Source organism: Entelurus aequoreus, linkage group LG05, assembly GCF_033978785.1.
Source record: "Entelurus aequoreus isolate RoL-2023_Sb linkage group LG05, RoL_Eaeq_v1.1, whole genome shotgun sequence".
Classification (NCBI taxonomy): Eukaryota; Metazoa; Chordata; class Actinopteri; order Syngnathiformes; family Syngnathidae; genus Entelurus; species Entelurus aequoreus.
In genome coordinates, this window is record NC_084735.1 from 60,743,490 (window position 1) to 60,771,193 (window position 27,704).

The window sequence follows — 27,704 nt, forward strand, 5'->3', positions numbered from 1 at the left end:
GCAAATAGTGATTAAATGTTTTCATTAGTCTTATAGCTAATAGTAGTCAGATACATATAGTGTGTAGATTGTTTCATTAGTCTTTTAGCTAACAGTGTACTTTAAAAATTATGTGTAAACATTTATTTGAGTTAAATTGACTAAATATTACTTTTAAAATAAGAAAATAGTTAATAAACGAATACTTGACAAGTCCCATTCTCCTAAGAAATATAAATTAATTATCAAACTGTATATTAACTTTAAAAGAGCAGAATACGTCATACAAATTAAATAATACTTTGAGAGAAATTGATTAAGTCTTATGAAACAAAGTGTTTTATTTCAAGTTAAAAATAACTAGAAGACAGTATAATGCTAATAAAATAAGGAAAATAGTTAACTTGTATATGAGACAAAACATATACAACATTATACTTTTGAAATAAGAAAAATAGTAAAAAAAAACCCAACTTTTTTTTAAGATAAAACAGCCTAAATTCAAAATTGTACTTTTAAATAAGGAAACTAGTTCACTTTTATTTGAGACAAAATTATACAACATTATACTTTTCAAAAATAGTAAATAAACTTTTTTTTATTCCAGTTATATAAAGTTATACATATCTTTTATAACTCAAATCTGTTGCAAAAACAGTCTTGGTTGTCACGGTTGGGTCGCATGCTTATGCAGACGGAAACGCCGGAGGCAATATGCATTTAAGGAAAATGATTTATTCCTCATAAATCAGTCAACGTACCAGCAAACAAAACAAAGCAAGCATGCCGATGGCACGGGGAGCTAAGGCGAAACTTTGCACAGGAATCAAAAGCATAGAAGCAGGAATTCATCCAACGTAACTTGTTGCGTACAGCAAACAAGACAGCCTGACAGTTTGTGGCGAAAAACAGAAATATGTAGCTCTCTGATTAGTGCCCAGGAGCAGGTGAGCGTCCCGAACATTAATCAGAGGCCGGTGAAACTAATCAGCACCCATGGTAACCAAAACACAAACCCAGGGGTGCTGAAAACAGGACTGAGGTAGTAAAATGAATAGAAGAAAACATGATCGGAGCAACGGATCATCACATTGGTAGTACGAGACAACTAAAATAAGATAATATATGGATTTGCCGTGGCATAGAAATACACTTTTGTAATTGTGGTTAAATGCTGGGAATAAGTGTTGTAAATGCACTAATTACCTCATAATACAATTAATAAAATGAATAAAAAATTATATATCACTGTAATCAAATTAAATAATACATTTGTGAGGGTGGATTAAGCCTTTAAACAGTATAACTGCTATAAGTACTATAACTAAAATGGCGGACATCTCATAAAACTAGAAGTTGTAATACCAACTTTAGAAGTCATACATCATTCTGACTAAAATGATGGATGTTTTTTTTTTAGAGAACTACAAAACAAAATGGAGGCCGGATACTACGTAGAGCTACTTCTGTTAATAATTCACCCATTCCTCCCCGTAATGAGTGGTGTATTTAGGCCACATCCACTGGGTGCGACGCCATCCCCGCCAACCCCATTACTGAGTGGTGCATTTAGGCCACGGCCACTTCCTGGTCATAAATCATTCTCAATCCCCGCGTTCCCCCTGGCCCCCCTTAACCAGCGAGGGCCTATACTACTAATGTGTGCTGGTTAGTGGGGGATCAAATATGTTTTTTTTCCTCTCAACCAAACACAAATAAATTTATGGAGCTCTTATTTAGTGTTTTTTTCTGGATTTATTCCATACAAAGGCAAGTAATTATTTTCCCTCCATACTGTCCATCTGTAACTCAGCCTCTGTAGCTCAATATGAATGTTGTACTGAGTAGAATGTAACCGTTGAGAGCTGACAGGAAATGTTCTGTACAATGTCTATAAGCCTACTGGAAAACCCCTGCAGCAAGCACATGCAAACTAGCACTATATTTAACATCAGTGGTAATAGGACTAAACTCTGTAATTTCCTGTAAAATTATGATTATAACATTTAAGAAATTCCTGTAATCATCCCTAGTCTTCTTTGAGAAAATTGTTCTCATACCTTACCCTTTTCCCTCTGATCTTTGTAATTTTTGTGGCAATTAGTGAAGTCTGTGTAGCAAACACCTGACTATCTAAACTGTAATAGTTTACAGTTTAGATTGTGTAGAGAGTACCTGTTGATATTGTATTTTATCAGATTACAACAAATAAGCTTTCCATAATCAGATATGCAGTGCACAGTATCTATGTTAATGAGGTTTATACAGCATTAACAGGTTCTGCATGGCTGCATGATCTCATCTTTTACATTTGCAATTTTGTATGCAATACCAGTGCTAATGATTTTTCAATATTCAACACAAAATACAGTTTTATGGACTATAATTGTACTATGCTTCATTTTAGGGCTGTCAAACAAAATATTATTTAAATCAGATGAATCACACTTTAAAATGTTATTGCAGTAAATTACTTGTTTTTAGGACTTAAATTAACGTTATAAAAAACATTTTGACACAAATGTTATGTCACACAATTGTTATTGTCATACAAAAACATTTTAACATCTTTAACATGTATTTGCTCAAACTTTCAAAACAATATTATAAGTATTTTGAAGCAAAATATGTCACAAGGTACACCAGTCGGAGTTTCCTCACTCATGTTTGCACTGGCAAAAATACAAATTAAAAAATTATTTCCACTGGCGCATGCATTGCCCTGATCAGTGACCGTAAAGCACCCCACTCCACCTTTCTGGTAACCAACTACTGTTAAGGTAAAGGTAAGGAGCATGTGCGGTCAAAATAAATTGTGTGATTAATCTGTGTTTATACATGGTTATTGAGCTATGTTTTGTGCGCTAACACGTTAACAGCTCTACCAATTAACAGATGATTTACAGAAACTTCCTTATTTAAAATTCCTTGCAAGATCACCCTTTTTCTTGCAGGAAAAACAACAAAAATCCTGAGCAAGGAGGAATGGCTATGCATTACATTTTTAGTAGGCAGTGATGTTGGAAAGGTTTCAACAAGTCACATCAAGAAATGCTTAAATACATTTGAGACCGCAGTAGCAAACAACCGTGGCATTTTGGGTTGGAGAGACTATGACAAAGGGTGCACTTACGCATAACAAAAATGGTTTGCCATGTCAACATTGGCTTTCCAATCTGTCTTAAAGTGCACTTCCATACCAGTACCAGCACAATTGGAAAAGGTACAAAATAGTATGTACACAAATGCAATTACATGTTATGTAACCACACCCAGACAGATGGAAAATTATCTTGAACTTGTGAGTGTTCGATTTTTTTTTTTTTTTTTTTGTAAAGTGGGTTTAAAAATGTATAAACATGGTGATTTTTATTAGTTATGCTAGTAACTGTACTACTCACTGATGCCTGCCTGCCACATACCTGATGTGTTCATTTTGAATGGCTTCTTTGACAGTCAAAGGTGCGAGATCTGGAGGAGAAATGTCGCAGCCAGAGTGAACAGTTTGGCTTGTTGTCCCAAGAGTTGGAGAACTTTCGACTTCAAGCCTCAAAGGCCGACCTTGCTGGGTCAGGCCTTCTTAGCAATTCCAGCTTTTCTGTTCTGACCAATGGAGTGGGCCTGTCCTGCGAGCAAGGTAAATCTCACAAGCAATTATCCATAATGTCCAATTTTAATAAGTAATAAGTTACTAGAATTTCAGCTGGTTATATTCTAACCCTGCAATAGCTTTTGTTTCTTGTTACAAAATTTTACCATTGCACAAGCATGCATCACGTCGCTCTTTTCTCACTTCAATAATCAAATATTGTCATATTCATATAAACGTATTCATATTATAATATATTTAAAAAAATAAACTGTAAAAACAATGCTTTTTTGTTTTGTTTCTCCTGTCTCTATAACACCAAAGGCTTATAAATTCACATCTCTGCTTGTATTAAGCCTGCAAAAAGAATGTGCATAATTTTTTATTTTCCCCAAAAAGGAATCCTGCCTATGTCTGATGGTAATCTAAGAACAGATGGTTTATTTAAATCAGCCGTCTAAATCTGAGCGACATCTAAAAGGGGCTTTACACAACCCGCCAATGCATGTAACCACTTACTTGTTCATGTGATTAGACTACACAGATAGCTCATGGGATATGGAGTCACTGAGCGAAATAGCCTTCTGGAGTCTCGAGGGAGGTGGCAATCTTTCCTGCCCTGAGGGTAATGATCCTCTCGGTCTCTTACTTTTACTATGTGTTTGGTGTCACTAAAGCATGGCATGTTCTAACATATCATCGCACCCACACCGTCGAAGTCTAACACTGTAACAGAACTTGCTTGAAATGGTTCCATTTGCAGGACAGTACATTCTGGAGAGCTGAGGTAAAAAAAACTTTTTAAAAAAAACTGTGGAATCTGTTAAGCCCCTAAGCGATGCTGGTGTGACACATGCGCCGACAAGGTAGTGTGACCTCTGACTCTAGACAGATGGAGGCAGGATTTCTGACCACTGTTTAATCAGCCAGGTTCAACCTTGAGTGTTATGCATGATAATCAGTGACCTCCCCACCTACAGAGCCCTCACTGATGTTACCAGCTACCAGCGAGAGAGTTTTGTGTCTCCTATAAAGTGGATTGTCTGCCGTCTATCTCTGTGTCCATCCCCCGTTAGATGTTGCAGCTGCACTACGGATGGGGACTACATCACACACTGGGGGTCTGCCCAGGGTGGAGTGCTCCCCTGTCACCAAACACAGAGAGCTTCCCACCATCAGTGTCAGCAAGTCAGCCTCATCCTCAAGCAAGTCGGAGACTACAAACGTCACCTCCAAGTCTAACACCAATCTTACTCCACATAAGTCAAGCCAAGCACATGAGGTACCAACATTGTGTTAGAGCATTAACAATTATGTCAATTTGCTTGGAGTTTGTTTGTAACATCTTGAAGCCATTGATGTAAAATTGAGTGTCAGCAGAGACGCCAACGCAATGGAGGTGCATTTCAAAATGCTTCCTGGCTTTGTAATGGTGACCTAAGCATTAGATTTTGACTTTTGAGCTTCTTTCCACAAATTGAAACTAAAAATGACTAACGTTAAATAAAAATTAATACAACTAAATTAACCTATTGCTGTATATTCAAAGTGCACATACCATCACCTCTTGGTGTCCATGATTGACTTATGAGATGGCAGTTGTGGCTGGACAAAACCACCACCGTGGCTGTGTTGGAGTCCAATAAAGGAGGCTAGTTTGTAGTGTGCTCCGAGCACTTGGTGTCTCCTGCCTTGTGCACGGCCAGTCTTTTTTTGTGTGCATTGTCAGTACGGCGGCCACCCTATGGTTTTGGTCCCCACGAGACAGCTTTTCTCTCAATTGACTGATATCGTCATGTTTTATTCTTATGAAGTTTTTCTTTATTAAGAAAAACTTGCACAAGGACATTGATAGTTTGGATTAACACATTCAAATGCTTTCTCACAACACCACAACTCACTCAAGTGACTCTTTTTCAGAAATGTTGCATTGCGCAAGTGTAATCGTGTGATGTTCCTTAATGTGCGAATAAAAAAAACAACTTGTTAACAGGTTCTTATTTAACCATTCATCCGAGGACTGTGTTGTGTGACAGACACGTTAGGTCAAAGGCCATTTCCTTTAGTCTGCTGTATTACCTGCAATTCAATAAAGCTCATGTTTAGTAAAATAATCCATCTGCCACTTTGGATTATATGGGTCGTACAGTAGTAGTTGTAAAATGGTTTACAGGCGAGCTATAAATATGCTCTCTTACTGTACTGGAGGGGTCGCTAACCCGTCGATCCCGATCGACCAGTCGATCTTTGGGACCCGACCAGTCCATCATGAAAATATTAGAAAGAAAAAGTATTAATATGACATCATGGACACCCCCATCTGAGAGTCACCAACATACCTGCAAGCATTTTAACCCCTGAACACACCCGCTTGCTCTGCCTCTCTCTCTTTAACCTCTCATCCCACGGCTTTCGACATCGCTGCCACACCCCCAAAAACGGCCGCGCTCTACACCTGGTGGTCTCGCAAACGCGCAATGCATGACGTGCTCATAAATCATTGAGCTACAACAATGCATTAAGGCTGATTGCTGCAATGCATCGGACATCAAACAACTCTTTCCCCCACCACAAGTCTATGACCATCATCACTCGCCTGGCACAGGAAGCTAACAAGCCAAATACTTGAGTCCGTGAACATGGCTCCAAAGCACAGATTGTGTGTTGATTTGTTGTCGATACAAATCTAAACATTGACTTGTGCAAAGACAGTAATATGTGATAAAACAAGGCGGCAGGGGTGCTGGAGCATATAGATTAATACAAAACATAAAATGCATTAAAACACATTGTGAATTATATATTTGTATTTTTTTTTTGACCTTTATTGTTGCAATCAAAGAACACTTTGTAAGTGTATGTATTACATGTAGTCTGCCATAATCTAGGATTAGGTTAAAATAGAATAGAATAGTTTATTGACATTTTATCAAATGCTTCATGATTATTGTTACCACTCATAGTTTGTGCTTCAAGACGAAAAAAAACATCAATAAATACTAAAATCAAGACTATAGCTGAAAGTACACAGATAGGACATGTAGCAGGTAAAACACACAGTGTTATGATAAAACCTAAATTGTAGAAATGTGTTACAAAATTGAGTCACTTACATTAGTTTGCGCTACGTGGGCGGTTTGGACTTCCCTAATATTTTGCATCAAGCCAAGCAGCTGTATGCGCGTCTACGCACAGCAGGGGAGCTAGTTAACTACATTAACGTTAAACTTATGTTTTTTATTTATATAATACACACTTTACACATACACACACACATACATCGGTAACACAACACTCGCTCCCGGTCCGTCACTCAAATACGTCTGTGTGCAACATAATCGCAAATAACAAGTCCTATTGTTCCAAAATGCACACCCACATTACATGCTAATTGATTGTATTGATTTATGTGATACATTTGATGTGATGAAAGGTGTGTGTTGAAAGGTATGTGCTCTGCACATGCATGCCATGTATACATATTATTTCCAGCTGAGTGTAATTGTAATGAATAGAAACACAGTGATGCATCTGTGTAGTCTTTACAAGAAGATGACATAACTGCATATTACCTTACACTGCACACATAGTTGACGTATTTAAGACTTAAAAAAAACAGTTGTTGAAAGACTTCCCTGCGCTGCGATGTTACAGTACATAATGTCGGAGGTGTTGGTTATGGTTATGGTTTATTTTGAGCTAATATAAATGCTAATTAAAATGCATTTTTTTAACATCTTTATTTCCACAAATTAAATATGGTATCGATAAGAGTACTGATAAATACCAGTATCGATAAGGAGTATCAATAAGGGTATAGTAACGATAAAATCTTAATGATATACACATCCCTTGTGACCACTGATGTACTGCAAAAGGTGTTATGAACTACAAGTTTTATCCACCCACTCACACAACAACTACACACATTTATAACAAAAAAAATACAGATTAAAGTATTTCATTAGTAAAGTAAATTAGCATTTTCTATCATTTTATGACTTTGTCTTGTTGTTTGAGTTTGAACACGTCAATTTGAGGTCAAACGAATCATGCTTCACCCGTTGCTTGTGGTGTTGTCAGGTTGACACCGCTAGTGAAGTGGAGGAACTGGACATTGACATGGCCCTCGCACCTTACACAGCCAGCAGAGGAACAGCCAAGCTTCAGGTTTTTATTGCACGATACAGGTTCGTAAAATGTATTTAGAATTGAGCGTCAACAAACTACAATGCAGAGTTTGGTCTCATAAAAGGCTTTTAGTCAACCTGTAAATTCATTTTAAACAGCTATAATCCTTATGACGGCCCTAATGATAACCCTGAAATGGAACTACCACTCACTGCTGGAGAATACATCTATGTGTATGGAGGCATGGATGATGATGGCTTCTATGAAGGTATGTGCTGATGATATGTAGTTTAATGTACAATTTTATATTTTTGTGTCACACGGTGATCCTTTTTTAGGTGAGTTAATGGATGGAAGGAGAGGGTTGGTCCCCTCTAATTTTGTGGAACGCCTTTCGGATGACGATGTAATGGGCTCTCACCCTGAAGAGACGAGTGACATGTCCCACAACACCTTGCTAAACAGCAGTTTGCACAGTGCCAGCAACCAGCATCACCTCCACACAGGTGTACACGCCTCAGAGAGGACGGAGGCCTCTTCTGCCTCTGGCCCCGCCTCAGCCTCTTCCAATTCGGCCTTGGCTGTCTCAGCCCCCCTCACCAATGGCCTGGACTTGGATTTGGAGGAGATGGAAGTGGACACTGTGCCTTACCCTCGTAAGCTCAAACTCATCAAGCAGCTTGCCAAGAGCATCATCATCAGCTGGGACCCTCCACTGGTGCCGGCTGGGTGGGGCAACGTGTGGAGCTATAATGTGTATGTGGACCAGGAGCTACGGCTTAATGTGCCCTTCGGTGCCCAAACCAAAGCTGTGCTAGAGAGGCTTGACATCAACCTCAAGGCCTACCGTGTATCTGTGCAAAGTCTGACAGAGAAGGGCCTCTCAGACCAGCTGCGCTGCAGCATGCTGATTGGCCGTGACATATGTGTGGCACCTACACAGCTGCGTGTGTACAGCATCACTGCCACCTCTGCCAGCCTGTCCTGGCTGCCCTGCAACAGTAACTATGTGCACATTGTGTCCTTGAATGAGCAAGAGTGTGAGCTGGTGAAGGCTGGATGCTATTCGCTGTGCCTCAATAACCTCTTACCCAGCCTGCAGTACACAGTCAAAGTGGAGGCACGGCCACATCGCACAGCATGGGAGTTACCTGTGGAGCGACGTGAACACAGAAGTGCTACCATCAATTTCAGCACGTTAACGGCAGGTCAGGAGTTGACATTCTGTCTTTGCCAACATTTTATACACATTTTAATCAAGCAATGTAGGACAGTATATCATGCTCTCTAGGGCACTGCAGTAATCTCAGTATAGACTTGATCATTTTAAATCAATATATTATACATCTCATAACACCATCATTAAAGTGTTGTAGCATTGATATTGTGATTAAAAGTGTTAGTTTTTCTTTTTTTAGATTCTGTGAGCACTGTTCTTTTTTAACTAAGTTCACTTAATGATTACCCAAATTTGCTTAAGTTTCAAGCCCACAGTCTGGGAACGCAGGTATATATGGTCTAACAATTTTTGAATGTCCCTTTAGAAATGTTTTGTCATTTTCTTGCTGGACGTCTGTGTTCATTGTAGAATATTTTCTCATCCCAAGTACTAGTTTCAAAATACTGCAACTCACATGAACTCGTATTAATGTTAAAACGTGTCTAATACTATACCTTATATTTACCATTGACTGTGGTATAATCATTTAGGTCCTCCTGATGCTCCACTGGATGTACAGTTGGAGCACGGTCCTTCCCCAGGGATTGCCCTTATCAGTTGGCTGCCAGTCACTATTGATAATGCTGGAACCTCCAATGGAGTCCATGTCACTGGGTACACCATATATGCAGATAAGAAAAAGGTTTGACGGGTGGCTTTATTCTTTAAACTACTATAGTTACAAATTTGAATATTTTGTGTAATTAATTTGCAGGTGCTAGAGGTGTCCTCCCCAACAGCCGGCAGTGCTCTGCTGGGCCCCTCCCAAATCCAATCCCTGCAGACAGCTCAGGATCTCACTGTCAGGACAATGTCTGCCCACGGGGAGTCCTGTGACTCTTTTCCAGTTAATGTGCCCTCCAAGCTTGCCGCTATCATGGCTGGCCCCGCTGCCGCCACCCTGGTAGTACCAACCCTTGCCTGCACCCCTGTTAGACCCACAAATCTATCCAGGCAGCTTACTTTTGAGAACTCTTCTGCCAAAGTCTCCATGTTGCCCGACACAATACCACCAGAAAGACCCATTACAGGCCTCACAGTGGATGATGTTGCCAACTGTCTTCATATACCACCCTCAGAGGCCTTTGTGTCATCAGCCTCATTTGCGAAGACATGGACCAGCCCTCTTAGTGCTGTTTCCATGGCTGCATGTGAAGCCACGTTACCCGTTACCTCCCCCGTCACACCAGAGGTAATTCTAACTCACTGTTTATGTGATGCACAGTTGTCTTCTGGTTGGAAAATGCACATTGACTTTTTTTTCTTTTTGCCAGATGAATATGACACCCCCCACCTCCTCAGCTCTCCAACCATCTCCTGTAATAAAACCTGTGCCTGCAGCAACAACGGTGACACAAGTGGTCACGTTAGAGCAGCGCAGGAATACCGACAGCCCTGGAACAATGCGTCCTTTCCCGTCCATTACAGAATTCATTGAGGAGCCCTCTGCCATACACGGAACCCCAGAACGCATTCCCACACCGCCTAAAACCCCGATTACAGACCTACTGAACCCACAAGACACTCTAATCCTTCGACCCCCCAGTACTTCATCACTGGACTCTGAGGTTGACGAGGAACTCGAGAACAAACGCTTGGTTTCCATTGAGGAGTTCTTGAGGCAGGACCATGACCCAATGTACAACAAGATGCAGGAGGTCAGTTTTGAATTATTGACTTAATTTTATAATATGAATGCCTACTGGTGAGAACTACAATGAATGTGATGTATTTGTGGCAAGAGTTACCGTTAAATACTCTGGATTTGATGTTTCTTTAATTGTAGGGTTGTAGCAGAGGGCTAGTGGAGCATCTCACTGACAACATTCGATCAGATCTGTTTGACATCCTCGAAGAGGAAGAAGAGGACCTAAATTCTGATCACTTTAGGGAAGCATCAACCAGGGAATACACAATCATAGCTAACATGGTATGTGGGAATAAGTACTCAAATAATCTGAATATGAATACTGTACCTATGAGGTACCATGTGTCCCTGTATAATATGAATATTTAAGTAACATTTTGAAGTCACATGCTTAATTGTGATTATTTTTGTTTTATCTTTTCTTTCCTTTTGCATGGCTGGGCATCTTCTTCCTTTAATTTCTGCTTTTTTTTACTCAACAATGATATGGCCTTTCCCTTTGGCCATTCTTGGCTTTGTATGTATGGTCGTAGTTACGCAAATCCGAGCCTTCAGATAGTGATGAAGATATTCTTGAAAGAATTCTCAAGTTGCCCCCTCAGGTCTACCACAACAAGCAGCTGTTCAGCATTCCTGAGGTAACAGAGGATGAAGACAGTGTTCGGGAAGAACCTTTACCTCATCGCGTACAGGTTCAGTTGAGGCCCAGCCACCTTCACCCCAGAGACACAGAACAACTCCATCATGTTTCGCAACGTCACCCTCCATACTCCAACCCCAACTTTCCCCCTCCGCACCACCACTTTAACAGTGATCCCAGATCCCTAACCAAAGAGCCTTTATTGAGGCGAGGACCCTTACAAGTCAAGCCCAAGTTGCAGTACAGAGTCCACTATTCAGATGCAGAAAACCCTGTAAATTATCCTAGTGAAAAATTAGTGTGTTTATGTGAAGGTCCGACCAACAGGCCTCCCCAGTCCACCCCCAACAAACACAGGATACCACTTAGAGGTTTAGAGGACCGCCTTAGGAGGGAGGCCATGCTTAGGAGTCAGATGGCTGCAGGTTATGAGCCTACTACACCAAGACCTTACCCAATCAGCAAATTAGTACGTCCTGTAAGGTCACCCATTAGTGGAGGGATGGCGATTGATGTGGAGTACGGTACAGATGACGTCAATAAACCAGGAGCGTGCACTTCAGGGGAGGTGGTGATGGAACAGCTGAGCTCAGAGTGGTGGATCGAGGGGGCTGAAATGGAGCATATTGGACCCTCCTACCACCAGGGGAAAAAGGCAGATTCCTTGGTAAACATTATGGCAGTATTCTCCAGTTTCGATCCTTCCCTTTAAGTCTTTATAGGAGTTATTCTGTAATTGAACCACACTAGATAAAAACTTCTGTAACTACTTCTTCAATGATCATTACTGAAATGGGCAGATAATGTAGTCAGTTTGTTGAGGAGATGCTGCATTAATAGGTCCTTTGCAACCTAAAAAAATTGTGTTTTGTGGTTGATGTTGTTAATCTTCAGAATTAGTCAGCCTAGTCATCAGAGGTGTGGACTCGAGTCACATGACTTGGACTCGAGTCAGACTCGAGTCATGAATTTGATGACTTTAGACTCGACTTGACAAAATGTAAAGAGACTTGCAACTCGACTTAGACTTTAACATCAATGACTTGTGACTTCACTTGGACTTAAGCCTTTTGACTTGACATGACTTGCTACTTTCCCCAAAACCTAAAGCTTAAAAAGTTATTTGGGAGCGCTCCGTAGCTTTCATTTTGTACGTGTCTGTCTATCAGCGTGTGTGCTGCGTGTCAGCGTGTGTGCTCTCAGTACAACAGCCAATCAAATTAGATCTACATTGTTTTCATCACACAGCATTCAGCCAATCAAATTGCAGGACAACCAATGAACAAGAGTTGTCAAACAACACGCCAGTGAGAAAGATTTATACCAACGTTGGTTTCGTTCGGGTATAAAAACTACGACTTGGTCAACTTAAAACGAATTGCCGTATGCAAATCACGCAGTTCGAATATTACAGACGGAGACGCAACAACTTCCAACTTCGTTCGACATTTGAAGTTGCACAAAGAAGGGTAAGTTTTGAATGTAAGATAACGTTTATTGGCTAAGTAACGTGACTTTTATTTGCTGTGTAGTTAAATCAGTGAGGCTGTAAACTCACTGCTAACGTCATAACCATAGACATCTTATAAGTAGACGCAGCATCGAGCGCTACTGCCTACTGGCGCAGACGAGACGCGGGGCCGCCATCTTGGAGTGGTGATCCGCTCCACTCAGTGCAATTCATTTGGCAGGAGCAATGAACTGTCAGCGCATTTAATTCATTTTACCTCACTGAATACCACTCATTTTCACGCGATTTTTTGTCATACGTGTAGCTATGATAACGGACACATGTTTTATTATTCATAGTTTGCTTAACAGTAATATAATATTCTTATATGCTATAAGTGACCAGACGTCCGAGATCAAAACTGGGAATATAAGCCCAGAGAAGGGGGAAAAAAACGGTCAGCTATTTTTAAGTTGAAGAAACAATATGATTACGTTATATATACATGCGTATATCCTACATAAACAATGTATGAATACATTAGATATCTATATATCTTATAGACCGTATCTCTGTTGCTGCAGCAGCAGAGAGTTTATTCTGTCTTGACACTTTGTATTGATATTTTGTATTACATTCTTCCCTTAAATGATAATGTTTACAGTGATTGTTATATATGTATTTTTTATGTATGTCGCTTTGGATAAAAGCATCTGCCAAATACTTAAACTTATATAAACACCTGAAACTCTTTATATCAGCTAAAACCACCAATCTGTTTCACTGGATTCAGAATAAAACTAAATGCTGTCTTACCCAACAATGTTAGTATTTGAATATTGTTACTTGAAGACTTATTCCTGGTTACAATTATACTGTTAAGAAAGTATTGTCTTATATTTTGCCTAAAATGAGAATGCATTATAATCAGTGGCGGCTTGTGAATTTTGTTTTAGGTGGGGCTGAAAGTTTGTAAACCAAACCCCTGTAGGGGTGTCATCCTCCCCCAGAAGATTTATTTGTGATTTTCACATACAAATATTGAAGATCTTTGCTCCTTCTCAACTCTGTGGTGATGTTATTTTCATAAAATACAACCAATAGTACACTAATGTTAAATCTTACTTGTGAAAAGTAATCCCCCGATTCCTATTTTCAACAGTCCGCTCATTTGAGCAGGAAAACGCTGAACACCAGCCCGGCATCTTTGTTTCCTACCTGTCAACTGTCAGTTTAGGCTGCTCGCCGGCTCCTCATCACCACTTCAAGATGCAATTTGCTCGCGTCACAGCAACCAATACTGCGTCTACTTATAAGATCTCTATGGTTATAACATCATTTCAAACACAGCAATATGTTGCGTCCACCGCAGTGTGCTTACCTTATTCATACTTTTTGTCAAGTGATTTTTTTAAGCAGGGTTGCATGAGGTACCAAACATAACGTTACGTTAGTCAATGTATCACACACAGTAACATAACGTTAGACGGCGGTCAGCAGCACCGCATATTTTAGCCACCTACAAAAAGACAAACATAGTCAAATAAAGGTCAGTTAAAATGTATACTATATTAAGAATATGTGTACATATTGCATAGGGCCCTGACATCTAAAAAGTACAACTCTGTTCATTGTTATGTTCATGTATTTGTTATGTTTTTCATGTGTACGCACACATAAACACACATACAGTATGAGATGAGATCAATGAGATAAGGTAAGAACAGAATAGAAACTGCTGTGGAACTAGTTACAATGCAATATGCCATGGAAATACAATGTTAACACTTTTGTACAAATAAGTACAGTTGCACTTGTTTTTGCAAATGTGTTTATTCTGTAAAGGAATGAGTTAAATGTTTAAAATTGTTTAAACTATTAAAATGACTGGTTAATAGTGCTATTATGAATTGCAATGTCAGTACTATTTTTTTCCTGCTATTTCAAATGCACTTGTTTTAATAAATAAATACAGCGGTTTAAAAGCATACACAATCTGTGTAAAAATATTAGTCTGTGGTTAAAAGGACTTGAAAGGACTCGAAACTCAAAATGCAGGACTTGTGACTTGACTTGAGACTTTCCAGTCTTGACTTTGGACTTGACTCGGGACTTGCCTGTCTTGACTCGGGACTTGACTCGAGACTTGAGGGCAAAGACTTGAGACTTACTTGTGACTTGCAAAGCAATGACTTGGTCCCACCTCTGCTAGTCATAGATAAATATTAACATGTCTAGCAAGAAGTAATATTTCCTGTTATGTAGCGGCTTAGAGCGTAAACTAGTTTCCGATTTTGGTTCCCCACTAATTCCCTCATTGTGCTTTCCTGCTCAAGTACTGATTATAATCCAGTGTCAGATGATTTTCTCATTGTCTTTTTGTGATTATTGTACAGGAGCCCCATCAGCTATCAAGATGTGAGGCAGTTCCATCGTGGGTGCATGATTCCGAGCATACATCTAAACCAGTTGTTTTGGAAGGCAAGCAGCTCAAAGGTCAGAGACTATTTCGTATTGCTACTTACTCTAAATGTTACATTCCTAACTCAACCAAGCGTTATAAATGTTAAAGTGATGCTGACAGATCCATGTTTTCTGTCAGGAAGCTTCTGCTTCTCTCCCACATGCTGGTAGTCAGATTAGCACAATATGTGGCAAGGGAGGGGGTCAGCACTGGTGGAGAAGTGGGAGATAGCCCGTTAAGCTGAGAACCGGATTAATTTAAAGTGGCTTGTCATGACAGGAGGAAGTGACGGATATTAAAATAGTAACATTGATTAGCCAAAAAACGTGTAGTGATGCCGGAGCCTTCTCTTCTTCCATCCCTACCCTGCATATTTTTGATAATGAAGCAGTTTGTGTATTCCTAAATGGGGTTTTTGGACACACACTGGAGCACACACCAAAACAAATGCATATAGATAGAAGAAGGGACTACGGACATGCTATGTATCTATTATTAATCAGCAAGGATGTGAAAGTGTGTTCCCCCATGATTATTGCTCCTGATGGCCTGATTCTCCATAATGAGATAGAGAACAGCTCTCTTCAGAGCAGCTTATGTCCCACTACAGCTCTTTAAATTTGTCTCACTTTGTCCAATACGATAGACGTGTACTGTAGATAAAGTCTTTGGTAGTACTGGCATCGTGCTTTACTCCTGCAATTTTGTAAACTGTGCTGCAGGTCATTAAATATTACTTTGTATTTAATCAGTGAGGTGATGTAGGAAACAAAGTAAGAAAACAGACTATGTTTGTATATGAACATTGTCAGATCTAGACCAGAGATTGGGTCAAAATGTTTGCTTTTCTTCCAGAGTGTTGCAGTTCATGAGCAAGTGTGTGTTTGTCAAACAGCTCATGCAGCTTAGGATCAGCGGTTTAGCTTGATTACCTCTTTTGAGGACACGTCGGGGCTAAGCAAGCTCTGTTCATAGCGGCACATTGGGGGAAAGGCGAACTCTAAAAACCGTTTGCAGTGATCTTTGCAAACTATGCATTACTCGTATGTCTACAGTATGCTGCAGTGGTGAACATCAGTGAACAGGTTTGTTAAAAAACAATGCCAAACAAATGTTATTTTTAACAGATAAATAACAGTTACATTTAGTATTAGTATTTTAATTAGTACTTATATCCAGTGGCAAAACAGTCTATTAATAATGATGTAATCTTTGTAAATGTGTAATTTATTACTATCTAGTCAGGTGCTTTTACCTGCGGACAGTTTCACCTACTACAGTGAACTCCACAGAACAATTAGCTGGCTTGTTGGCAAGCATGAGCAAGCCTTGAGAGCTAACTCTATGGCGTGAAAAACTGCTTGACAGCAATGTCACAGGCTTCTGGAAAGAAGTAAAAAATATAAATAGGGTTAAAGCAGCATTGCCATGCAACATTATGGGTGTATCTGGTGGAGAAAATATTACTGAACTGTGAAGGCAGCACTATGCTGCTCTGTTCAAGTGTGTCAGAAGTAAGCCCAATTGTACAGGCAACATAGAGAAAGTGTTACAGATCAGACCCTATTAGATTTCCCAAGCCATAAGGCAACTAGCTAATAACAAAGCATGTGGCATCGATACATTTACGGCAGAGCACCTGAAGCTAGCCAGCTCTTGGGTTGCCACGTTGCTCTCCATCTGTCTTACAGGGTTGGTAAGGTTTTGTAATTTATGTTTTAATTATGTAAAAATACTGCAATGAAAAAGCTAAGCGTACAGCTCTGGGTTGCATATAATGACTGTCTCAGTAAGCCCAGAGGCAGTAATGCCAGCAATGTTTTTAGTGATTTTGGGATAAACACCTTCCAGGCCACCCTGAGAAAACTGATGTTTAAGTTTATATGTAGACTATAGGGGTCCCAGTAGGTGTAGTGCTATTAAATACCAATCCCTTATTGGAAACATTGGTATTTGAGATTTTTATAGAATGTGGAGAAGTACTTTTTGAAATACATGTTCCTTGCTGCTCTTCCTTTTACTAAATAAGCATAAGCACTTTTTAATATTATGTTATATAATGCCTTTTATTGTATATTTTTTATGTACTGCATGCAATTGTATGTCTATTTAGACCTTGGAGTATGCAATTAAGTTTGATGATGACTGTGTGCAGGTTGTTTCGAATCACCAAAGACGAAAGGAGATACACGCATCTTTGTAGCCCTCTTCCCCTATGATCCTGCCACCATGTCACCTAACCCGGATGCTTCCGAGGAGGAGTTGCTGTTTAGAGAGGGACAGATCATCACAGTACGTCCCCACACAGTGTGGACATGACTGCAACAGCACATAATTCAGCGTGTCACATCTTCTTTATGGCATGTCAGATGCAAAAAGATCAAGCTGACATGAACACCAATTCCTGTTCACAATCTAACATGTACAAGATAATAAATATGCATGCTTACATGCAAACAAGTTGTGTTTAGCTAAAACATTTTCATTATCTGTTAATGGTCTGGTGAAATCAATCAAACTTGAGAGTGTAGAGCAGAAATAGTTTTTTTCTTTTCTGTTCAGGTTTATGGCGATAAAGACTCAGACGGGTTCTACCAAGGGGAGTCTGGTGGTCGTTTGGGATATGTTCCTTGCAACATGGTGTCTGAGATACAGGTAGAGGATGAGGAAACACGGCAGCAAATATTGCAGCAGGGGTTCTTATCTACAGAGGCCTCCATGGAGAAGATAGGTACATCATGCATGAGATTATTTGAATGTTGGCTGTTGTTTAATAATACATATAAATGTATTATTCATGTTATCACTATTGTTCATGTTGTCAAGTGGTAAGTGAAATTTATTTTCTGTATTTTTCAAATACAGAAAAATACATTTAGGAATACATATCAATCAATTTGCCGGTTGACTGTCAATGTTTTTAATCGTTATTGTAAGCAGTTACAGTGTTAGAGGGACTAAGTTGTAAAAGGAGGTTGTGCAAGTGTTTGACTTGGATGGAAGTGATTCCAGCAAATCATCTTTGAGGTAAATGATAACTATGCCAGCACTTCTTTAAATCATGCAACACTCACAGAAGTGTCTGAACTTTGTTCACCAAAAGCCACATGCTGAAAAGATGCAGACCTTATTCACTTTGATGTTTTCTATATATTTTCCTAAATATGGAAGAAGGAAAAAAAAGTTATGTTTCAAGACAAATACTGTTTTAGTTAATATTAGATATTAGTATCAATCAACATGTTTGTTTTTTACATTGTGACTTATTGCTCTATTTTTCTTATAAAATAAAAGGCGCACTTTGGACACTAATGCTTTAAATTGTACTGTCTGCACAGTTAATCTGTATAGACAAGAGGTCCCCAAACCGCTACATGCTACTTTTTTCCTAAACTTTGAACCCGCTGGTTTAGAAGACGGTGCAGCTAGTTAATGGATTTTTCTTCGCTTAAGGCGTTAATAAAAAGTTTTTGAAAAAGAGTTTAAATATAAGCAATGAGAAGGTGTTTTATTGTTTGTGCAATGGCGCCATCTCTTGGACAAGTTTGCTCACTGCAGGTGTTGCAGTTTCCTCCATTCTTTTTAGCGGGAGGGTTTTTTTGTTGTTGTTTTTTTTTCAACCGGAGTGCTGTTTAGTCTTTAAGCCGTCCATTAGCGTTTCTACTTGTATTGGATACTTCTTTCATCACAATAGGCAACGTTTGTAAGTTTTACACTATAACTAAAACTGTTTTTACTTACTAAACCGTCCCATGTGTGATGTGTGGAGGAGTGTTTTCATGCATATTTGTACGTGCTATGTAATGTAATGATGCTAGCGTTTTTAGCATCAGCTAATATACTAACACGTGTCGGTGTTAGTATTAATAACTTAGGACGGCATTCTTTTTGTATTGTTTCAGTTTCACAAATTCTGCAATGAACTCATCAAGACGTCACAGTAGTTATTGAGTCTGCTTATGATGACTTCGGTTTTTTTTAATCAGCCGTTTTACTGTCGTGTTGGAAACAATTAAGTTATGTAAATAAACATTTACAAAATCTTTCTGTGTAATAACAGCGTTTATATCTGCGTGTTTTAGTCCAGTGTGACTAATATATGGAAACATATTTTTTTCTCCTAAAATTGAGTAGATGCGGCTAATATACCTGTGCGCTCTATAGTCCGGAAAATACGGTATATATATATATATATATATATATATATATATATATATATATATATATATATATATATATATATATATATATATATATATCAGTGACGTGCGGTGAGGTTCATGGCTGGTGAGGCACTGACTTCATCACAGTCAGATTTACAAACATATGAACCCTAAAGAGTATCTTCTTCACCATTTGATTGGCAGCAGTTAACGGGTTGTGTTTAAAAGCTCATACCAGCATTCTTCCCTGCTTGGCACTCAGCATCAAGGGTTGGAATTGGGGGTTAAATCACCAAAAATTATTCCCGGGCACTGCCCACTGCTCCCCTCACCTCCCAGGGGGTGAACAAGGTGATGGGTCGAATGCAGAGGACACATTTCATTACACCTACTGTGTGTGTGACAATCATTGGTACTTTAACTTAACTTTAACTTTACACATACAAACTGTAGTACACAAAAAAGCACATTTAATAAAAAAAACGTTATTATGGTCTTATCTTATAAATTAAGTCCATGCGCCGCTGTTGTGCTGGATAATGCACCCCGCCGTAGAATGCACCCCCTGACGGGAGTGTTATATCAACTAAAGCCCACACTTAAACTGTCCGCGTGCAAGATTGAATCTATTTAAAAAAGTTATTTAATAAGAAGCCAAAAACAATAATGTTCGTGTTGGAGGAGTTGTGAATGACTGAAATATGAAATCCGTGCTGCAGTCTGCAGGTGTACCTAATGTTGTGGCCCAGCAGTCATTCACAACTCCTCCAACACGAACATTATTGTTTTTGCACTTTTTGGCTTCTTATTAAATAACTTTTTTAAATAGATTCAATCTTGCACGTGGAAAGTTTAAGTGTGGGCTTTAGTTGATACAACACTCCCGTCAGGGGGTACATTCTACGGCGGGAGTGCATTATCCGACACAAGGAGGCGGGATTACTGCGAGCCTCAGCCAGTGCGTCTTCGCAGCCGTTTTATGATTGCTCAGCACAAGAAATACGTTTCACACATAGAGTTGTTGACAAAATACACTATACATTATATACCTCAGCTAACTAAACTATGGAAATGTATAATATAATTCATGTAGCAATACGGTCTCACTGCACAGCAGGCCAGCAGTTAGCCTAGTCATTGCGCAATCCATGGTGAGGCTCAACTCAGTGACGTGCCTCAACTGGCTGCTGATCACATCAAGTCTCGTCTCAGTATTTGAACGGCAAATGTGAAAATTCAGCGATTTTGAAAAAAAAAAAATCTAAAACTGGTGAAGTTAAATGGAAAATAACTTTATAGTATAATCACTGGATACATATAACAATTTAAATATTTTTTTTTCTTTTTACATTTTTTTTCTTTCCATGATGGCATGTGAGGCCCCGCCTCACCTGCCTCCCCTGACTGCACGTCACTGATATATATATATATATATATATATATATATATATATATATATATATATATATATATATATATATATATATATATATATATATATATATTAGGGGTGTGGGAAAAAATCGATTCGAATTCGAATCACGATTCTCACGTTGTGCGATTCAGAATCGATTCTTATTTTTAAAAAATCGTTTTTTTTTGTAATTTTTATTTATTTATTGATTTTTTTAATTAATCAATCCAACAAAACAATACACAGCAATACCATAACAATGCAATTCAATTCCAAAACCAAACCCGACCCAGCAACACTCAGAACTGCAATAAACAGCGCAATTGAGAGGAGACACAAACACGACACAGAACAAACCAAAAGTAGTGAAACAAAAATGAATATTATCAACAACAGTATCAATATTAGTTACAATTTCAACATAGCAGTGATTAAAAATCCCTCATTGACGTTATCATTAAAAATTTATAAAAATAAATAAAAATGAACAATAGTGTCACAGTGGCTTACACTTGCATCGCATCTCATAAGCTTGACAACACACTGTGTCCAATATTTTCACAAAGATAAAATAAGTAATATTTTTGGTTCATTTAATAATTAAAACAAATTTACATGATTGCAATCAGTTGATAAAACATTGTCCTTTACAAATATAAAAGCTTTTTACAAAAATCTACTACTCTGCTTGCATGTCAGCAGACTGGGGTAGATCCTGCTGAAATCCTATTTTGAATGAATAGAGAATCGTTTTGAATAGGTAAAAAAATCGTTTTTGAATCGAGAATTGTGTTAAATTGAAAAAAAAAAAAGATTTTTAATCGAATCGTGACCCCAAGAATCGATATTGAATCGTCTCGTGGGACACCCAAAGATTCACAGCCCTAATATATATGTATACACAGGGTGATTCAAAAAGATATGCTCAAATCATCACACAGTTATACAGTTCTAAATTATTGTAATAGACTGAATCAATGGTCATTTGATACAGGAGTTATCCAAGTTTTATTGTGTTACAATTTCACCTTTGTGGTCATGTAATCCTTTCGGCGCCGTTCAATTTTAGGAAGAAAAAAAAATGAAAATGGCGACTCCTCAACATCCCTGGGGCGCGTTTGGGAGGAATTCTCATATCGTCTTGATGTTGCTGCCTGTTGATTGCCCCCAGCCATGTTGAGCACTTGTAAATCATGAAATAAATATTTGAAGTTATGTACAACACGTGTTTTCTATTGTTTTTGATTATATATATATATATATATATATATATATATATATATATATATATATATATATATATATATATATATATATATATATATATATATATATAGCCCTTATCAACCGCACTCGGACGGAAGGCTCTCCTATCCACTTTCTACCCGAGCTGAACCACTCGCTGCACATGCTTGATGACGACTCACTGAATCACAGATACTGAGTGAACGAACTACGAAGTGAATGATGGGTTCCACTGAATTACCGTTTGTCGGTGAACGATGATTCAGTGACACTCACTCACTGGTCATTGGGGCGAGGCCTTAGACCAGGGGTCCCCAAACTTTTTGACTCGGGGGGCCGCATTGGGTTAAAGAAATTTGGCTCGGAGTCCCTGTGGAATGTTGGTCCACTCCTTTTCAATGGCTGTGATAAGTTGCTGGATATTGGCAGGAACTGGAACACGCTGTCGTATACGTCGATCCACAGCATCCCAAACATGCTCAATGTGTGACATGTCCGGTGAGTATGCTGGCCATGCAAGAACTGGAATTTTTTCAGCTTCCAGGAATTGTGTACAGACCCTTGCAACATGGGGTCGCGCATTGTCATGCTGCAACATGAGGTGATGGTCTCGAGCGAATACAACAACAATGGGTCTCAGGATATCGTCACAGTATCTCTGTGCATTCAAAATGCCACCACTAAAAGGCACTTGCGTTCTTTGTCCATAAAATATGCCTGCTCATCACCCCCTTTCCTCAAGCATGCAGATGAGCGTCCCGCACATGGTTTCTGACAGTTTGTGCAGAAATTATTTGGTTATGCAAACCAATTGTTGCAGAAGCTGTCCGGGTGGCTGGTCTCACACGATCATGGAGGTGCACCTGTTGGAGGTTTTTGGGCTGGTGTGGTCTCACGTGGTCTGCGGTTTTGAGGCCGGTTAGATGTACTGCCAAATTTTCTGAAACGCCTTCGGAAGCTGCTTATGGTGGAGAAATTAACATTAAATTCACGGGCAACAGCTCTGATGGATATTCCTGCAGTCAGCATGCCGACTGCCCGCTCCCTCAAAACTTGCAACATCTGTAGCATTGTGCTGTGTGATAAAACTGCACATTTCAGAGTGGCCTTTTATCGTGGGAAGGCTAAGGCACACCTGTGCAATAATCATGCTGTTAGAGTTAGAGTTAGAGTTTGAGTTTATTTCGAACATGCAAGTATACAACATGATACATCACAATTTCCAGTTTATCTTTTCAACATGTTCGAAAAGGAGTAGGAAGAAGCAGAGCTTATTTAATCCTACCCCTTTTCTTTACATAACAGTTGCTGAAACTTTGTTATTCACTTCCTGTTCTCAATTTATTCACAATAACTCCATAGGTAATCACAATAAAAATAAATAAATAAATAATAGTAAGAATTTAATAATAATAATTGGTGAAGTAAGTCATATTTCATGTGATGAGATAAGTAAGATTACTTTAAGGATGAATGAGTGGATGGATGAAATAAATTGAGAATGTTTGTCATGGTTCTTCTTCTTTGTACTTTGTAAACACTTTAAGTTTGAAGAGTTTCTTGAAGTGGATCATATTAGTACATTGTTTGATTGCTTTGCTTAATCCATTCCATAATTTAATTCCACATATTGATATACTGAAGGTCTTAAGTGTTGTACGTGCGTACAAATGTTTTAAATTTAATTTTTCTCTAAGATTATATTTCTCCTCTTTTGTTGAGAAGAATTGTTGTATATTCTTGGGTAGCAGGTTATAGTTTGCTTTGTGCATAATTCTAGCTGTTTGCAAATTCACTATGTCGTGGAATTTCAGTATCTTTGATTCAATAAATAAAGGATTTGTATGTTCTCTATATCCAACATTATGTGTTATTCTAACTGATCTTTTTTGTAACACCGTTAATGAATGAAGTGTACTTTTGTAATTATTTCCCCATATTTCTACACAGTAGCTCAGATATGGTAACACTAGTGAGCAGTAGAGAATATGAAGTGATTTTTTGTCTAGAACATGTTTTGCTTTATTCATTATTGACGTGTTTCTTGCTACTTTATGTTGTATATTTTTTACGTGAGATTTCCAGTTCAATTTATCATCAATCATTATACCTAGAAATTTGGTTTCATTTACTCTTTCAATTTCTATTCCGTCTATTTGTATTTGTGTTTGACTTTCTCTACTACTGTTACCAAATAGCATTATTTTAGTTTTGCTGAGATTCAACGATAATCTATTTTTGTCAAACCATCTCTTTAATTTGTTAATTTCTTCTGTTATTATTTGTATTATCTCCTGTGTGTTCTCTCCTGAACAAAACGCTGTTGTATCATCCGCAAATAATACTAACTTTAAATCTTTTGTAACTTTACAAATGTCATTTATATAGAGATTGAATAATTTAGGTCCTAGTATTGATCCCTGAGGTACACCACAGGATATATTTAGCGTTGTAGACATGTGTTCGCCTAGCTTCACGTATTGTTTCCTGTTCGTTAGATAACTTCTTATCCAGTTTAAGACTAACCCTCTGATGCCATATCGTTCTAGTTTTTTGATTAAAATATTGTGATTAATTGTGTCAAATGCTTTAGTTAGATCCATAAAAACTGCTGCTGCACATTTTTTACTGTCTATTGCATTGGTCATTTCCTCTGTTATTTCAAATAAAGCCATTGAAGTTGAGACATTAGCTCTGTATCCATATTGGTTCTCTTAGAGTATTCTATTTTTATTTATGAAACTCTCTAATCTGTTATTAAACAGTTTTTCAATGATTTTAGAAAATTGTGGAAGTAAAGAAACAGGTCTATAATTTGTAAATTGATGTTTATCTCCAGTCTTATAAATTGGTGCAACTTTAGCTATTTTCATTTTGTTTGGGAATGTACCTGTTTGAAATGATAGATTACTAATATACATTAATGGTCCTGAGATCTCTTCTATAACCTTTTTTATCGTTTCCATATCAATTCCATTACAATCAGTTGAAGTCTTAGATTTACATTTTTTCACGATTGTAACTATTTCCTCCTGTGTCACATTACTGAGGAACATGGAGTTGGGATTTCGCTCTATGGTATCATTATATTCCTCAATTGGAACTGGGTCTGGAATCCTTTCTTCCAATTTTGGTCCAATATTTACAAAATAATTATTGAAGCTTTCAACTACTTCCTTTATGTTGTCATTTTTTTTATTTCCGTCTAAAAAGTATTGAGGGTAGTCCCTCTTTGTGCCATTTTTAATAATGCTATTGAGGATGCCCCATGTTGCTCTCATATTATTTTTGTTCCTGTCCAATAATTCACTGTAATATTCTTTTCTACATGATCGTAGTATATCTGTTAACTTGTTTTTATACTTTTTGTACTTAATTTCTGCCTCTATAGTTCTTTGTGCTATGGTGTGGTATAAATTCTCTATATAGTGTATTCTTCTTCTTACAAGCATTTTTTAATCCTTTTGTCATCCATGGTTGATTATTCTTTCTCTGCTTGTTACTGAGTTGTATCCATGGACAATGTTTGTCATAAAGTATTATGAACTTGTTTAAGAAATGTTCATATGCTTCATCAACCTCTTTTTCATTGTACACATTGTCCCAATCTTGCTTTTGTAGCTCACTTTTGAAAGCAGTCATCCTCTTCTCTGTGCACAGTCTTCGAAATGTCCTTTTGTCTTCCATGTTCTTCTTGTAGTGTCCGTCATATATTGTAAAAACTGGCAGATGATCACTAACGTCGGTTATAAGTAGACCACTTGTAGTGTTATTGTCAAACCCATTGGTAAAAATATTATCAATAAGCGTGGCACAGTGTGCTGTGATTCTGCTTGGCTTTGTGATTTTTGGATATAAACTGATGCTGTACATTGTATCAATGAAGTCATCAATAGACTTTTGCTTGTTAGGGTTCAATAAGTCAATATTAAAGTCACCACATAAGAACATTATTCTTTGACCATTATCCATGTAAGTAGCCTTGATCCATTCTTCAAATGTTTCTATACTTGACTTAGGTCAAGTATAAAATGTTTTTGCTTTTTTCCTGACATATTTCAATGGTTATACATTCTAAGATATTATCTATAGCAAATGACATGTTTTTTACCACTTTGTAGTTCAGGTTCTTCATCACGTACACAGCTACTCCTCCTCCATTTTTGTTGGTTCTGTTGATGTAGTTTAGTTCATATCCTTCCAGATCAAAATCTATTCCTTTTTTATCATCAATCCATGTTTCTGTGACAGCAATCACTTTGAATGGTTCGTTGATGTGTTCCAAAAAGTTCTTAATGTTGTTGTAGTTTGCATACAAGCTTCTGCTATTAAAATGAATAATTGACAATTTGTTATCGCATGTAATGTTGCTATTATATTGATCATCTGTATAATAAAAAAAATTATTACTGATGTGGGAGAAAAAAATTGTATCTGGATCTATATCATTTGCCAAATCCTGGTTTTTGTAATCTTTGTTGCAGAAATTTTTTAGTTCCATATTTTCTTGTTCAACAATCTTTGATGTTGTTTCAATAATCTCAATAAGTGTAGGTGGATGTAATCCTGAATGTAGGTCCTCTTGTTTAGTCGTCCCTTGGAACATAGTAGTGTCGATGCTGAATTTGGGTGTTTGTTTTCTGTCAGAGTCCATTATCATCGTTGTTGTAGTAGCTGTGTAAACTTTAAAAATTGTCCAGGTCCTTGATGTCATGGACAACAATTACTCTTGCTTCTGGACCTCCATTCAGCTTGATGTAGATTTTACAGTTGGTGCTCCAAGTTCCCTGGATTTTTCCCTGCTTTCTCAAGTCGCGTGCTTTCTTGGCGATTCCAGCATTGCGTTTTGTGAAATGCTCATTCATGTACACATTTATTCCCTTCAGCTTCTTTCCCTGTCTCAGCAATGCCATTTTAGATTTTCTGTTTACGAGTTTCACGAGCACGACTGGAGTGGCGTTGTTGTTTCTTCCGTTCAGTGGGATGCATGTTTCGATGGTATTAATGTCAATTTCAATTTCCTTTGATTGCAGAAAGTTGACCACTTGCTGTTCTGCTGAGATCATATCCATTTCATCAGGTTCACCTTCATTATTCACAGCTTTCGCATAGGATCTTGGTTTAATTCGGTGCCCTGTCACGATGATATCATTAATTCGTTTGTCCTGATCCATTTCGTCTATGATATTCCTCAACATGTTGTTGTCTTCTTGAAGGGTTTTCATTCGTTTGCCCATTTCAGTGGCTTCATTATTTCTTCTGTTGTTCTGAGATTGCAGATTTTCTATATTTTCCTGCAGACTTTTCTCATCTTTTTTTGTGTTCTGTTGTTACTTTTCTCAGATATTCTTTCAATTCTTTCATTTCTTCTTTCATTTCTTTCATTCCTTTTTTTATTTCTTTCATTTCTTCTTTCATTTCTTTTTTCATTTCTTTCGTTTCTTCTTTCATTTCTTCTTTCATTTCTTCAAGTTTTTGTAGGATCACTTCTTGATTCCCATCATGTCCTGTGTCCAACCTCAAATCTTGTTCCCAGTTGTGTTCTTTATCAGCTGACCCCGAAGGTTTCGGGATTTCAATCTTTCCTTTACCTTTTCGCATCGCGGCAGTCACTGACGTCACTGCCTTTTGCTTGTGTCTTAACGGCAGTTGCTTCTTTAGCGACTTGCGGCACTTTAACTTGTTTTTTCCAACAATTTCGTATCTTGCGCCGTTCAGAGATCAATTTGAGGTGTCAGCCTGTCAACTTATATCACTCTGCG

General features: G+C 38.1%; 1 protein-coding gene and 1 long non-coding RNA gene across 5 annotated transcripts in view; one reads left to right on the forward strand and one right to left on the reverse strand.

Moving 5' to 3' along the window:
* Positions 1-27,704, forward strand: part of LOC133650831 (peripheral-type benzodiazepine receptor-associated protein 1) — a 207,047-nt gene that overhangs the window by 158,117 nt on the left and 21,226 nt on the right. The window contains exons 11-25 of one of the 4 annotated variants that reach the window (XM_062048513.1): positions 3,436-3,616; positions 4,104-4,193; positions 4,645-4,850; positions 7,652-7,758; positions 7,858-7,967; positions 8,038-8,907; positions 9,180-9,206; positions 9,410-9,561; positions 9,634-10,110; positions 10,193-10,576; positions 10,705-10,848; positions 11,169-11,873; positions 15,053-15,152; positions 17,276-17,412; positions 17,683-17,851. In XM_062048513.1, the coding sequence (XP_061904497.1) occupies positions 3,436-3,616; positions 4,104-4,193; positions 4,645-4,850; positions 7,652-7,758; positions 7,858-7,967; positions 8,038-8,907; positions 9,180-9,206; positions 9,410-9,561; positions 9,634-10,110; positions 10,193-10,576; positions 10,705-10,848; positions 11,169-11,873; positions 15,053-15,152; positions 17,276-17,412; positions 17,683-17,851 (3,859 nt within the window). Of the gene's footprint in view, positions 1-3,435; positions 3,617-4,103; positions 4,194-4,644; positions 4,851-7,651; positions 7,759-7,857; positions 7,968-8,037; positions 8,908-9,179; positions 9,207-9,409; positions 9,562-9,633; positions 10,111-10,192; positions 10,577-10,704; positions 10,849-11,099; positions 11,874-15,052; positions 15,153-17,275; positions 17,413-17,682; positions 17,852-27,704 lie in introns of all 4 variants that reach the window. The other 3 variants (XM_062048512.1, XM_062048514.1, XM_062048515.1) reach the window with 3 other exon arrangements.
* The window catches only part of LOC133650834 (uncharacterized), an 80,535-nt gene that overhangs the window by 28,537 nt on the left and 24,294 nt on the right, over positions 1-27,704 (reverse strand). The window lies entirely within an intron of this gene.